At 53.1% G+C, this 14,164-nt stretch overlaps 1 protein-coding gene across 1 annotated transcript in view; it reads left to right on the top strand.

Annotated features, from left to right (window-relative positions):
- The window catches only part of LOC142304188 (ATP-dependent RNA helicase DDX39A), a 69,177-nt gene that overhangs the window by 26,243 nt on the left and 28,770 nt on the right, over positions 1 to 14,164 (top strand). The window contains exons 2-4 of the mRNA XM_075346316.1: positions 1,104 to 1,319; positions 12,029 to 12,249; positions 12,351 to 12,534. Of these exons, the coding sequence (XP_075202431.1) occupies positions 1,112 to 1,319; positions 12,029 to 12,249; positions 12,351 to 12,534 (613 nt within the window). The 5' untranslated portion in view covers positions 1,104 to 1,111. The remainder of the gene's footprint in view (positions 1 to 1,103; positions 1,320 to 12,028; positions 12,250 to 12,350; positions 12,535 to 14,164) is intronic.

Here is a 14,164-nt window from a genome sequence, read left to right on the forward strand (position 1 = left end):
TGTAGCTGGTCAAAGTTGGACCAGGAGGCGAGGTATGAGGAGAATTCAAAATGGACATGCTGCTCCAGTAGTTTTGAGGGAGAAGGGATATGGGGCGGTAGCTTGACACAGAGGATGGGTCAAGAGAGGGCTATTTAAGGATGGGTGTGATCGAAGCCTGTTTAAAGCATGAAGGGAATACACCAGTTGATAGTGATAGGTTGAAGAGATGGGTTAGGGCTGGGATGAGGATTGTGGTGATGTTGGGGATGAGATGTGACGGGAGCGGGTCAAGTGCACAGGTGATTTAGATGTGATCTTGAGAGTAGAGTGGAAATATGATCTTCTGTCATGGGCAAGAAGCTGGATTTGGAGGAAGAAGGCTGAGTAGCTATGATGAGGGGCCGTGGTGATTGTGGGCCGAAGCTTGCTCTGATGTTGTCAATCTTCTGCTTGAAGAAAGAGGCAAAGTCTTCAGCTGAGAGGAGAGGGAGGTGGTGCTGGGGGAAGGAGGAGAGAGTTGAAAGTGTTGAATAGTTGTTTAGGGTTGTGAAAGAGAGGATATGAGGGATGTAAAGTAGGTTTGTTGTTCAGCAGTGAGTGCAGGCTTGAAAGTGGTGAGGGCCTGTTTGTCTGTGACTAAGTGCTCAGTGGAATGAGACCTCTTCCATCTGCGTTCAGCAATTCTGGAAGTCCGTCTCAGTTCTTTAGTCTGGCTCGTGTGCCAAGGTTGCCTGTTAGTGTGCGAGTTTTGGTATGTGTGAGGGGGGCGGCTAATTTAAGAGCTGCAGAGATAGTAGTGTTATATAAAGTGGCTCCATCATTTGCGTCACGTGAGGAAGCAATGTCTGCATTCTACAGATAGCAGCCACGGAAAGGTCCTGCCCATCAGAAGATTGGGCACCTCCAGAACTGAGCATTTCTGGCCATCTGCTGCTGCCAATGGCACAGAGCAGCTGATCAGGGATGACCTTCCCTAAGGATAGGCCATCAGTGTAAAAGTGGTGGACAACCTCTTTAATGTGGGCCAGACCTTGGTGACAGCTGCGTATGTGACAGATCCTGTCAGCCATGTATTACTCCCTTTCTATTGATGGTTTGGTAACGTATAACTTGTCTTGCAGTCAACACCATGACGGAACAAGATGTTGAGAACGAGCTGTTGGACTATGAAGAAGATGACGAGCCGCAGGCACCCACTGAGACCCCAGCACCAGCCGGCAGGAAGGAGGTTAAAGGCTCCTACGTGTCCATCCATAGCTCCGGCTTCAGAGACTTCTTGCTAAAGCCAGAGCTGCTGCGGGCCATTGTGGACTGTGGCTTCGAGCACCCGTCTGAAGGTAGGTTGGGTGATTTAAAGGCTCATGACTGTGATTACGTTAGGTGAAGGAGTCGCTTATTTGCAGTAGTCCATGCAACCTCCTCTATATCCACTCTATTACATAAGTGGCTTCCCGTCTATGGGAGTAAGAGAAGACGATAGCATAGCACTGGGGTAGGTCAGCATTGTGACTAGTAGGGATCCGCATTCTGGAATGGGAGAATAAAGGAGGCACAGTTCTGTTAGTGCGGTATCCTCTTTTTTAACCCCTTAACGACCTTGGACGTACTGAGTACGTCATGGTCACATGGTGCTAAACGACCCATGACGTACTCAGTACGTCCTGGCGAAATCGCGGTCCCGGAGCCCCTGGGAGTGAAATTTGTTTACCTAAACGGTGGATTCGGGAAGGAGGGGACCTCTGCCTGACCTCAGGAGGGGTGGTGCCTCCTCCCCGAACCTACAGAGGCTGTGATTGGCTGACGAACGCCGCTCAGCCAATTACAGTCACTGTAATGTGTCAGCCATTGAAAATGGCTAACACATTGCAATCCAGCCATAATCAGTGCTGCTGTAGCACTGATGACTGGCTGGAGCTGGGTGAACTTTGTTTCACCCGCCCCCAGCTCTGATTGGAGAGACCGGCCTTGTGACCGATCTCTCCCAATCACTGTGGATCTTGTGCCGTCACCGCTACCCTCAGCTTCACTCCGTCCGTGAAAGCTGATGAGAGCGGTCGCTGCAGGTGCCCATCGGTAAGTTATAGCACCCCCATCCCCCGCCGCTCCCCGCCGAGATTCCCCGCCGAGATCCACCGCCGCTCCCCGCCGAGATTCCCCGCCGAGATCCACCGCCGCTCCCCGCCGAGATCCACCGCCGCTCCCCGCCGAGATCCACCGCCGCTCCCCGCCGAGATCCACCGCCGCTCCCCGCCGAGATCCACCGCCGCTCCCCGCCGAGATCCACCGCCGCTCCCCGCCGATCCACCGCTGGTCGCCACGCCGCTTTACACGCCGCTGTCCCTGCCCGCCACGCCGCTGTTCCTGCCGCTGTCCCTGCCCGCCGATCCACCTCTGCTGCCCGCCACGCCGCTGTCCCTGGTCGCCACCGTCCCCTTTCAGTCGCACCCACCTTTTTCAGCCTCCGCTGCACCCGATCGGCCGCCGCCTCCATCGGCTGCCACTGCACCTAATCGGCTCCCCCCCCTCCATGTGCTGCCTCCCCCCCTCCATGTGCTGCCTCCCCTCCCCCCCTCCATGTGCTGCCCCCCCCCTCCATGTGCTGCCTCCCCTTCCCCCCTCCATGTGCTGCCTCCCCTCCCCCCCTCCCCCCCTCCATGTGCTGCCTCCCCCCTCCCCCCCTCCATGTGCTGCCTCCCCCCCATGTGCTGCCTCCCCCCCATGTGCTGCCTCCCCCCCATGTGCTGCCTCCCCCCCATGTGCTGCCTCCCCCCCATGTGCTGCCTCCCCCCCCCATGTGCTGCCTCCCCCCTCCCTCCATGTGCTGCCTCCCCCCCTCCCTCCATGTGCTGCCTTCCCTCCCATGTGCTGCCTTCCCCCCCATGTGCTGCCTTCCCCCCCATGTGCTGCCTTCCCCCCCATGTGCTGCCTTCCCCCCCATGTGCTGCCTTCCCCCCCATGTGCTGCCTTCCCCCCCATGTGCTGCCTTCCCCCCCATGTGCTGCCTTCCCCCCCATGTGCTGCCTTCCCCCCATGTGCTGCCTCCCCCCCCCCATGTGCTGCCTCCCCCCCCCCATGTGCTGCCTCCCCCCCCCATGTGCTGCCTCCCCCCCCCCCCATGTGCTGCCTCCCCCCTCCCTCCATGTGCTGCCTCCCCCCTCCCATCAGACTCTGCCCCCCTCCCTGATCTGCTGCCTGCTCTCTCCCATCCTTTTCACCCTCCTTCATCTGCTGCCTCTTCTGTCTGCTGTGATTCTGCTGCCTAGATCCATCCTGTAAGGTAGGTATCCCCATCTCACCCCCCCATCCTCTGCCGCTCCTCCATCCGCTGCGCCATTTCCCATCATCCATCCGCTGCGCCCTTTCCCATCCTCTGCCGCTCCTCCACCCGCTGCGCCCTTTCCCATCTTCCATCCGCTGCGCCCTTTCCCATCTTCCACCCGCTGCGCCCTTTCCCATCTTCCATCCGCTGCGCTCTTTCTCATCTGCCGCCCCGCCCTCTCGCATCGCATTATCCAGCGCAGTTGCTCGCTTCCAGACTGCAGTGGATGATGCGATACGAGACTCGTGCATTGCTCTCACGTTTGGCACTGGTCTTAGTGGCAGGCGCTCTTTCTTTTTTTTTTTTTTTACTGATGTCTGTATTTTTTATTTCGCCAAACTAATTTTTTTTGTATGGGGGGGGGGGGGCTAGTTTCCAAAATGGGATCACATGTGGGGGAGCTCCATTGTTTAGGCACCTCAGGGGGGTCTCCAAATGAAACATGGCGTCTGCTAATAATTCCAATCAATTTTACTGTGAAATGGCGCTCCTTCTCTTCTGAGCCCCGCCGTACGCCCAAACAATTGATTTCCACCACATATGAGGTATCGTCGTACTCAGGAGAAATTGCACAATACATTTTATGGTGCATTTTTTTCTGATACCCTTGTGGAAAAAAAAGCTACCTGTTTGAAAAAACAATTTTGTGGTAAAAAAAAGAATAAAATATTTTCACGGCTGAACATTACAAACGCTTGTGAAGCCTCCAGGGGTTCAAAGTGCTCACTAAACAGCTAGATAAATTCCATGAGGGGTCTAGTTTCCAAAATGGGGTCAATTGTGGGGGAGCTCCATTGTTTAGGCACTTCAGGGGGGTCTCCAAATGAAACATGGCGTCCGCTAATAATTCCAACCAATTTTGCTGTGAAATGGCGCTCCTTGCCTTCCGAGTCCTGCCGTGCGCCCAAACATTTGATTTCCACCACATATGGGGTATCTGCGTACTCAGGAGAAAATGCACCATAAATTTTATGGTGCATTTTTTCCTGATACCCTTGTGATAAAAAAAGCTACCTGGTTGAAGCAACAGTTTTGTGGTAAAAAAATTTTTTTTTTCTTTTCACGGCTCAACGTTATAAACTTCTGTGAAGCCCCCAGGGGTTCAAAGTGCACATCAAACATCTAGAAAAAATATTTGAGGGCTCTAGTTTCCAAAATGGGGTCATTTGTGGGGGAGCTCCATTGTTTAGGCACCTCAGGGGGTCTTCAAACCCGACATGGCGTCCGCTAATGAGTGCAGCTAATTTTGCACTCAAAAATTCAAATTGCGCTCCTTGCCTTCCGAGTCCTGCCGTGCGCCCAAACATTTGATTACCACCACATATGGGGTATCTGCGTACTCAGGAGAAAATGCACGATACATTTTATGATGCATTTTTCCTGATACCCTTGTGAAAATACTAATTTTTATGGCTAAAGTAACATTTTTGTGTTAAAAAAGTAAAATTTTCATTTTTTCATCTACATTGCTTTGGTTGCTGTGAAGCTCCTAAAGGGTTAATAAACTTCTTGGATGTGGTTTTGAGCAGAGTGAGGGGTGCAGATTTTAGAATTGGGTCACTTTTGGGTATTTTCTGTCGCCTAGGTTTCTCAAATCACTCCAAATGTGATGTGGTACCTAAACAATTTTTTTTTGTAAATTTTGTTGGAAAAATGAGAAATTGGTGATGAACTTTGAACCCTTCTAACTTCCTAACGGAAATTTTTTTTTTTTTCAAAAATTGCGCTGGTGTAAAGTAGACATGTGGGAAATGTTATTTAGTAACTTTTTTGTGTGACATATTTCTCAGATTTATGGGCATAAAATTTCAAATTTTGAAAATTGCAAAATTTTCAAAATTTTCGCTAAATTTCCGAAATTTTCACAAATAAACGCAAAACATATCGGCCTAAATTTACCACTGACATGAAGTACAATATGTCACGAAAAAACAATCTCAGAATCGCCAGGATCCATTGAAGTGTTCCAGAGTTATAACCTGTCAAAGTGACACTGGTCAAAATTGCAAAAAATGGCCGGGTCTTTAAGGTGAAAACAGGCTGGGGGCTGAAGGGGTTAAAGTGGTTAACTACTGGGACGACCCCTTCTGATTCCACATGTTTGACCCCGGTAAAATAATAAAGCCTATACTCTCCTCTCATATCGGCGCCATTACATAAGTGCCGCGGCTCATGTGGGGTTATGATGTCCCACGTCCCATCAATGCCGGCTTCTCCCCGCCTTTGGACCAAACAAGTTAAACAGGAAGTGAGCGCAGTTGCAGCGTTCACTTCCTGTTGATTATTTGTTTGGTCCGAAAGCGGGGAGAAGCCGGCGCTGATTGGACGTGGGATTCGCATAACCCCATGTGAGCCGCGGCACTGCTGGAATGGTGCTGATACGAGGGGAGTATAGGCTTTATTATTTTACCTGGGAGAAACCTGTGGAATCAGAAATCCCATTAATATACAGCGTCGTATGTGACCTGCACCGATCAGCAAATTGAAGGTGCAGTTCACATGTTCCATGGCCATTTCATTCATTCACTGGGATTGCTGGAGAAGGCGGGTCAGAGCTATGCTTTCTCCACCAGTCTTGCAGAAGGTGAATGGACTGACGGTCCAATTTGCTCACTGCTACTCTGTTCGGATGGTGGTCAGAAACCCTGTTTTCTGCTTATTGGGACCTAATGATAAACTGGAAGCAGAGGGGGAGGTTTGGTCAAGAGTCTCTGACCCCGCCCCCCCCCCCCCTTTTCATCATTAAAGGGAACCTGTCACCAGTTTTGGTGCCTATAAGCTGCGGCCACCACCAGTGCGCTGTTATGGGCGTGCGAGGTACTGAAGCAAAGTGCAGGGATTGAAGATAAGTGCGGCATAGTTGCGTCATATGGGTGTCTCCGGTGCTGGCGCCTCCTCATTTGGCCAGATTTGTCGTCCTTCGGAAGCCTGTGTGCATGACGCGTCCTACGTCATACACAGTCGCTGGCATTGAGGTCCCTGAGCAGGGTAGATCAAAGTATTGTGGTGCGCCTGCGTGGGATCGGCGAGTGTGTATGACGTAGGATGCGCCATGCACACAGGCTTCAGAAGGAGGACAAAGATAGCCGAAAGAGGAGGCACCGGAGAATGGAGACACCCATTTGCTCCGCAGCAACCGTTTAGGTGGGTATTATAAAGTGTTTTTTCTTTGTCGCTCCATTGGGAGACCCAGACAATTGGGTGTATAGCTTCTGCCTCCGGAGGCCACACAAAGTATTACACTTTAAAAGTGTAACCCCTCCCCTCTGCCTATACACCCTCCCGTGGATCACAGCTCCTCAGTTTTATGCTTTGTGTGGAAGGAGGCACACATCCACTCATGCATTCTCATATTAGTTATATCGGTTGGAAGAAAAGTGGGCCCCCACGGGGCCCCCGGCATGTTCCCTTCTCACGCCACTATGTCGGCGGTGCTGTTAAGGTTTAGGTACCCATTGCGGGTACAAAGGCCGGAGCCTCATGCCGTTTTCCTTCACCATCCCTTAGCGGCTCTGGGAGAAGTGGGATCCTGACCGGTCATCCATTTACTGGGACCGTGCTCCCTCCGCAGCCCCTGTGGGAATCTGCCGGACAGGAGTCTATTCATCCTCAGGGACCGGGCCCTGCATCTCTAAGCTACTCTGTGTCCCCATGGGGGCTGTGCATGGAGCGCCTTCTTCCCGGACGCTGCAGCAGCTGCTGATTTGTGAAGACCGGCGGACTTCCGCGCCGACCGCGCCTGCTTGTCGGCCGCGGTCTTAAATTTAGTCCCCGGCTTCATTGCGGCCTAGTAGCAAAACTCCCGCCCCCGGGCCTGCCTGTCAGGGGTAAGGGCGGGACTGCCGACCTGACGTCGGTTGTGAGGGCCGGAGCATCCTGTATGTTTCCTCCCCCCTCACTGATCACTGTGGGGACCCCAGATTCCCGCACTTTTCTAGCGCCGCCCATGGCTCCACTCCTCCCCAGAGAGCTCCGGTAGCCATTTTTTGGCATTCTGCCGGTGGAGGATTACCAGAAAGAGCTCTGCAACTCTGGGAGACCTAAGGCAGGGAATCTGGAGGACACACACTCCGCTTTTTAGCGGTCGGTAAGCCACACCGGTCACCCGGTGCTGGTCCCCTTAGGGTGCCGGAATAGATACGTATTCTATATATATATATTTCTGTTCGGTCGGGCTGTATACCCTTTCCCATATACCCTCAGTGATCACTCTCCTAGGAGACAACAGCATGTCGTCCACAAGGAGCAAGGGTGCTAAGGCACAGGGTTTTTTTGCGACCTGTACCTCTTGTGCGGCTATGTTACCTGCGGGTTCCACCTACCCTCACTGTGAGCAATGCTCGACCCCTGTTTTGCTTGCTCAGCCGGAGCCTCGGTCACTAGTGGGCCCCTCGGCTCAGGTAGACCCCCCTGCTCCCCCTGTCCAGGCGGCAGGGACAGAGTTTGCCGTTTTTGCTGAGAAACTCTCTGAGCTCTAGATTGGCGGCTAGATCTGTGGTATCGGTTGCAGATGGCTCATCGCTAAAAGATGCCACTGACAGGCAGAGCTCCTGGTGAAATCCATCTATGAAGCCACGGGCGCGTCTTTTGCCCCGGCTTTTGCAGAAGTGTGGGCACTCCAAGCTATCTCAGCTTGTCTGGCTGAGATTAATGCGGTCACAAGTAATTCTGCTCCGCAGGTTGCGTCTTTGACTTCTCAGGCGTCAGCTTTTTCTTCCTACGCCATGAACGCAGTCCTAGACTCTGCTAGCCGTACAGCGGTGCCATCCGCTAATTCTGTGGCAGTCCGCAGGGCCATGTGGCTGCGCGAATGGAAGGCAGACTCTGCTTCCAAGAGGTTCTTAACCGGTTTGCCGTTTTCTGGCTACCGATTGTTTGGCGAACGATTGGATGAGATTATTAAGGAATCCAAGGGAAAGGACTCCTCCTTACCCCAGTCCAAACCGAAGAGACCTCAGCAACGGAAAATACAATCGAGGTTTCGGTCCTTTCGTCCCTCCGCCAAGCCCCAATCCTCTTCGTCCAGCAGGCCGGAGAAAGGCCAGAGGAACTCCTATGCGTGGCGGGCTAAGTCACGCCCCCAAAAAGCCGCCGGAGGCAATGCCTCCAAGGCGGCCTCTTCATGACTCTCGGCATCCCCGAACCGCATCGTCGGTCGGTGGCAGGCTCTCCCGCTTTTGCGACGCCTGGTGGCCACATGTTCAAGACCGATGGGTGAGAGACATTCTGTCTCACGGTTACAGGATAGAGTTCAGCTCTCATCCCCCGACTCGTTTCTTCAGAACCTCTCCGCCCCCCGCTCGGGCCGACGCACTTTTTCAGGCAGTGGACGCTCTGAAGACACAAGGAGTTGTGATCCCCGTTCCCCCTCAGGAACATGGTCGCGGTTTTTACTCCAACTTGTTCGTGGTGCCAAAGAAGGACGGTTCATTCCGTCCCGTTCTGGACCTCAAACTACTCAACAGACATGTGAGAACCAGACGGTTTCGGATGGAATCTCTCCGCTCGGTCATCGCATCGATGTCACAAGGAGACTTCCTAGCATCGATCGACATCAAGGATGCTTATCTCCATATGCCGATCGCACCCGAACATCAGCGCTTCTTGCGTTTCGCCATCTGGGACGAACACATTCAGTTCGTGGCATTGCCTTTCGGCCTGGCGACAGCCCCACGGGTGTTCACCAAGGTCATGGCATCCATTGTGGCGGTCCTACACTCTCAGGGCCACTCGGTGATTCCCTACTTAGACGATCTCCTAGTCAGGGCACCTTCTCAGGTGGCGTGTCAAAACAGCCTTACCGTCGCTCTGGCGACTCTCCAGCAGTTCGGGTGGATCATCAACTTCCCAAAATCCAAGTTGACACCGACCCAATCATTGACTTACCTCGGGATGGAGTTTCATACACAGTCAGCGGTAGTCAAGCTACCGCTGGACAAACAGCTTTCTCTGCAGGCAGGGGTGCAATCTCTTCTTCGGGGTCAGTCACACCCCTTGAGGCGCCTCATGCACTTCCTGGGGAAGATGGTGGCAGCGATGGAGGCAGTGCCCTTCGCGCAATTCCATCTGCGGCCACTCCAGTGGGACATTCTCCGCAAATGGGACAGGAGGTCGACTTCCCTCGACAGGAACGTCTTTCCCTTGCAACCAAGACGTCTCTTCAGTGGTGGCTCCTTCGCAATTCTCTATCGCAAGGAAAATCCTTCCTACCCCCAACCTGGGCTGTGGTCACCACGGACGCGAGCCTGTCAGGGTGGGGAGCGGTTTTCCTCCACCACAGGGCTCAGGGAACCTGGACTCCGGTAGAGTCATCCCTTCAGATCAATATTCTGGAGATAAGGGCTGTGTATCTAGCCCTATTGGCTTTTCATCGGTGGCTGGAGGGCAGGCAGATCCGTATCCAGTCGGACAACGCCACTGCCGTCGCATACATCAACCACCAAGGCGGCACTCGGATGTCGTCAAGCCTTCCAGGAAGTCCAACGGATTCTGCAGTGGGTGGAAGCCACAGCCTCCACCATCTCCGCAGTTCACATCCCGGGCGTAGAAAACTGGGAAGCAGATTTTCTCAGTCGTCAGGGCATGGACGCGGGGTAATGGTCTCTTCACCCAGACGTGTTTCGAGAGATCTGTCGCCGCTGGGGAACGCCGGACGTCGATCTCATGGCGTCACGGCACAACAACAAAGTCCCGGCATTCATGGCCCGGTCTCAAGATCAGAGCTCTGGCGGCGGACGCATTAGTTCAGGATTGGTCGCAGTTTCGACTGCCTTATGTATTTCCTCCTCTGGCGATGCTGCCCAGAGTGTTGCGCAAGATCAGGTCCGACTGTCGTCGCGCCATTCTCGTCGCTCCAGATTGGCCGAGGCGGTCGTGGTACCCGGATCTGTGGCATCTCACGGTGGGTCAACCGTGGGCGCTTCTAGACCGCCCAGACTTGCTGTCACAAGGGCCGTTTTTCCATCTGAATTCTGCGGCCCTCAACCTGACTGTGTGGCCATTGAGTCCTGGCTCCTAGCGTCTTCAGGGTTATCTCAGGATGTCATTGCCACCATGAGACAGGCCAGGAAACCAACGTCCGCCAAGATCTATTACAGGTCTTGGAGGATCTTCTTATCCTGGTGCTCTGATAATGGTTTTACTCCCTGGCCTTTTGCCTTACCCACTTTTCTTTCATTCCTTCAATCCGGAATGGACAAGGGTTTGTCACTCGGCTCTCTCAAGGGACAAGTATCGGCGCTATCCGTATTTTTTCAAAAGCGTCTGGCCAGGCTTCCGCACGTTCCTGCAGGGAGTTTGCCACATAGTCCCACCTTACAAGCGTCCGCTGGAACCCTGGGACCTTAACAGGGTGCTAACGGCTCTTCAGAAACCACCTTTCGAGCCGCTGCGGGATGTCTCTTTATCACGTCTTTCGCAGAAGGTGGCATTTCTAGTGGCAGTTACATCACTCCGAAGAGTGTCGGAGCTGGCAGCGCTGTCATGCAAAGCCCCCTTCCTGGTTTTTCACCAGGATAAGGTGGTTCTGCGTCCTGTTCCGGAATTTCTCCCTAAGGTGGTATCTCCTTTTCATCTCAATCAGGATATCTCCTTACCTTCATTTTGCCCTAATCCAATTCACCAATGTGAAAAGGATTTGCACACATTAGATCTAGTGAGAGCACTCCGGTTCTACGTGTCTCGCACGGCGCCCCTGCGCCGTTCAGATGCGCTCTTTGTCCTTGTCGCTGGCCAGCGTAAGGGTTCGCAGGCTTCCAAGTCAACCTTGGCTCGGTGGATCAAGGAACCGATTCTTGAAGCCTACCGTTCTTCTGGGCTTCCGCTCCCTTCGGGGCTGAAAGCCCATTCTACCAGAGCCGTGGGTGCGTCCTGGGCATTGCGGCACCGGGCTACGGCTCAGCAGGTGTCAGGCAGCTACGTGGTCTAGTCTGCACACTTTCACGAAACACTATCAGGTGCATACCCATGCTTCGGCAGACGCCAGTCTAGGTAGGCGAGTCCTTCAGGCGGCGGTTGCCCACCTGTAAGAGGGGGTTGTTTCGGCTCTTTTTATCGAGGTATTCTTTTACCCACCCAGGGACTGCTTTTGGACGTCCCAATTGTCTGGGTCTCCCAATGGAGCGACAAAGAAGGGAATTTTGTTTACTTACCGTAAATTCCTTTTCTTCTAGCTCCTATTGGGAGACCCAGCAACCACCCCTGTTCCCTTCGGGCTGGTTGTTCTTTTGTGTACACATGTTGTTCATGTTCAATTGTTCTTTTGGTTCATGGTTTTCAGTTCTCCGAACATCCTTCGGATTGAATTTACCTTAGACCAATTTATAAGTTTCCTCCTTCCTGCTTTTGCACCAAAACTGAGGAGCCCGTGATGCACGGGAGGGTGTATAGCAGAGGGGAGGGGTTACACTTTTAAAGTGTAATACTTTGTGTGGCCTCCGGAGGCAGAAGCTATACACCCAATTGTCTGGGTCTCCCAATAGGAGCTAGAAGAAAAGGAATTTACGGTAAGTAAACAAAATTCCCTTTTTTACATTCTACACAGAGTGGCCTGGGCTCTTATATTCAGCATGTTAGAATACTGTATATAAGAGCCCACTGGTGGTGGCCGCAGCTTATAGTCACCAAATCTGCTGACAGGTTCCCTTTTAAGCCTTGTAACTTAGCATATTCTGACAATTGCACATGGTGGCCCATCCTTTGTGATAACGTCTTATTTTCCTATTGCAGTACAACATGAATGTATTCCTCAGGCCATTCTTGGCATGGATATCTTGTGCCAAGCCAAATCTGGTATGGGCAAGACCGCAGTCTTCGTTTTGGCCACTCTTCAACAGATCGAGGCGATTGAAGGCCAAGTATCGGTTCTGGTGATGTGTCACACACGGGAGCTCGCGTTCCAGATCAGCAAGGAGTATGAGCGCTTCTCCAAGTACATGCCTACAGTGAAGGTGAGAGGTGGACCGTCTCCTCTGTGTGTGCACACTTTCTTTTTTTTTTTTTTTTTTTTTTCCATTAGCATGATGTCTCTACATTACTGTTCTGGTTCTAGGTTGCTGTTTTCTTTGGTGGCCTTGCCATCAAGAAGGATGAAGACACAATACGCAAAAATTGCCCTCACATCGTGGTTGGCACTCCGGGTCGTACTTTGGCCTTGGTTAGACAAAAGACTCTCAGCCTGAAGAACGTCAAGCACTTTGTTCTGGATGAATGTGACAAGATGCTGGAGCAGCTAGGTAAGGAACAGTGGGCAAAGGGGCGCTAAAAACCGAGTATTTCAAATCGGACAACTTCATTTATAGTGTTTTGGGGGGTTTCAGAAGACCCCTGTCCCTCAGCTGCAACTTATTTACAACATTCTACAGTTTTCTTTGTTTTGTTTTTTTTTTTTTCTTTGTCGCTCCATTGGGAGACCCAGACAATTGGGTGTATAGCTTCTGCCTCTGGAGGCCACACAAAGTATTACACTTTAAAAAGTGTAACCCCTCCCCTCTGCCTATACACCCTCCCGTGGATCACGGGCTCCTCAGTTTTATGCTTTGTGTGGAAGGAGGCACACATCCACTCATGCATTCTCATACTAGTTATGTCGGATGGAAGAAAAGAGGACCCCGATGGGGCCCCCGGCATGTTCCCTTCTCACCCCACTATGTCGGCGGTGTTGTTAAGGTTGAGGTACCCATTGCGGGTACGGAGGCTGGAGCCACATGCCGTCTCCTTCACCATCCCTTATGCGGCTCTGGGAGAAGTGGGATCCTGAGCGGTCATCCATTTGCTGGGACCGTGCTCCATCCGCAGCCCCTGGTGGAACCTGCCGGACCAGAGCCTCTTCAACCCCAGGGACCGGGCCCTGCAACTTGAAGGTACTCTGTGTCCCCATGGGGGGACTGTACAGGGAGCGCACCTTCTTCCCGGAAGCCGCGGTAGTTGTAAAACTGAGGAGCCCGACGGACTTCCGCGCCGACCGTGCCTGCTTGTCGGGCGCGGCCTCAAATTTAGTCCCCGGCTTCGCCGCGGCCTAGTCGCGAAAATCCCGCCCCCGGGCCTGCCTGTCAGGGGTAAGGGCGGGATTACCGACATGACGTCGGATGTGAGGGCTGGAGCATCCTGCATGTCTCCCTCCCCCCTCATTGACCACTGTGGGGACCCCAGATTACCGCTCTTTGCTGGCTCCGCCCTCGGCCCCACTCCTCCCCTGAGAGCTCCGGCGGCCATTTTTGGCATTCTGCCGGTGGATGCTTCTCAGTGACATAGCTCTGCAGCTCCGGGGGATCCACGACAGGGAATCTGGAGGACACACTCAGCTCGTTAGCGGTCGGTAAGCCACACCGGTCACCCGGTGCTGGTCCCCCTAGGGTGCCGGAATAGATACATATATATATATATATATATATATATAATAGATATATCTATCTGTTCGGTCAGGCTGTATACCCTTTTCCCATATACCCTCAGTGGTCACTCTCCTAGGAGACAACAGCATGTCGTCCACAAGGAGCAAAGCTACTAAGGCACAGGTTTTTTTCGCTGCCTGTACCTCTTGTGGGGCTATGTTGCCTGCGGGATCCACCTACCCTCACTGTGAGCAATGCTCGACTCCTGCCTCGCTTGCTCAGCCGGAGCGTCGGGCACTTGTGGGCCCCTCGGCTCATGTAGATCCCCCTGCTCCCCCTGAGCAGGCTGCAGGGACAGTCACCGGTGTTGGCCTCTTTCGCTGAGAAACTCTCTGTCACTTTCTCAATCCATTGCACAGTCTATGGACAAATGGTCATCTAAGCTCCTTGAAGCATTGCAGTCCAGACCGGGCCCTTCACAGGCCCCGGCCCCTGTTAGCTTGTCTCCTCCAGGCCCCTCTCGGTCCGCGCC

The sequence above is a fragment of the Anomaloglossus baeobatrachus genome, chromosome 4 (assembly GCF_048569485.1).
Source record: "Anomaloglossus baeobatrachus isolate aAnoBae1 chromosome 4, aAnoBae1.hap1, whole genome shotgun sequence".
In the NCBI taxonomy this organism is placed as follows: domain Eukaryota; kingdom Metazoa; phylum Chordata; class Amphibia; order Anura; family Aromobatidae; genus Anomaloglossus; species Anomaloglossus baeobatrachus.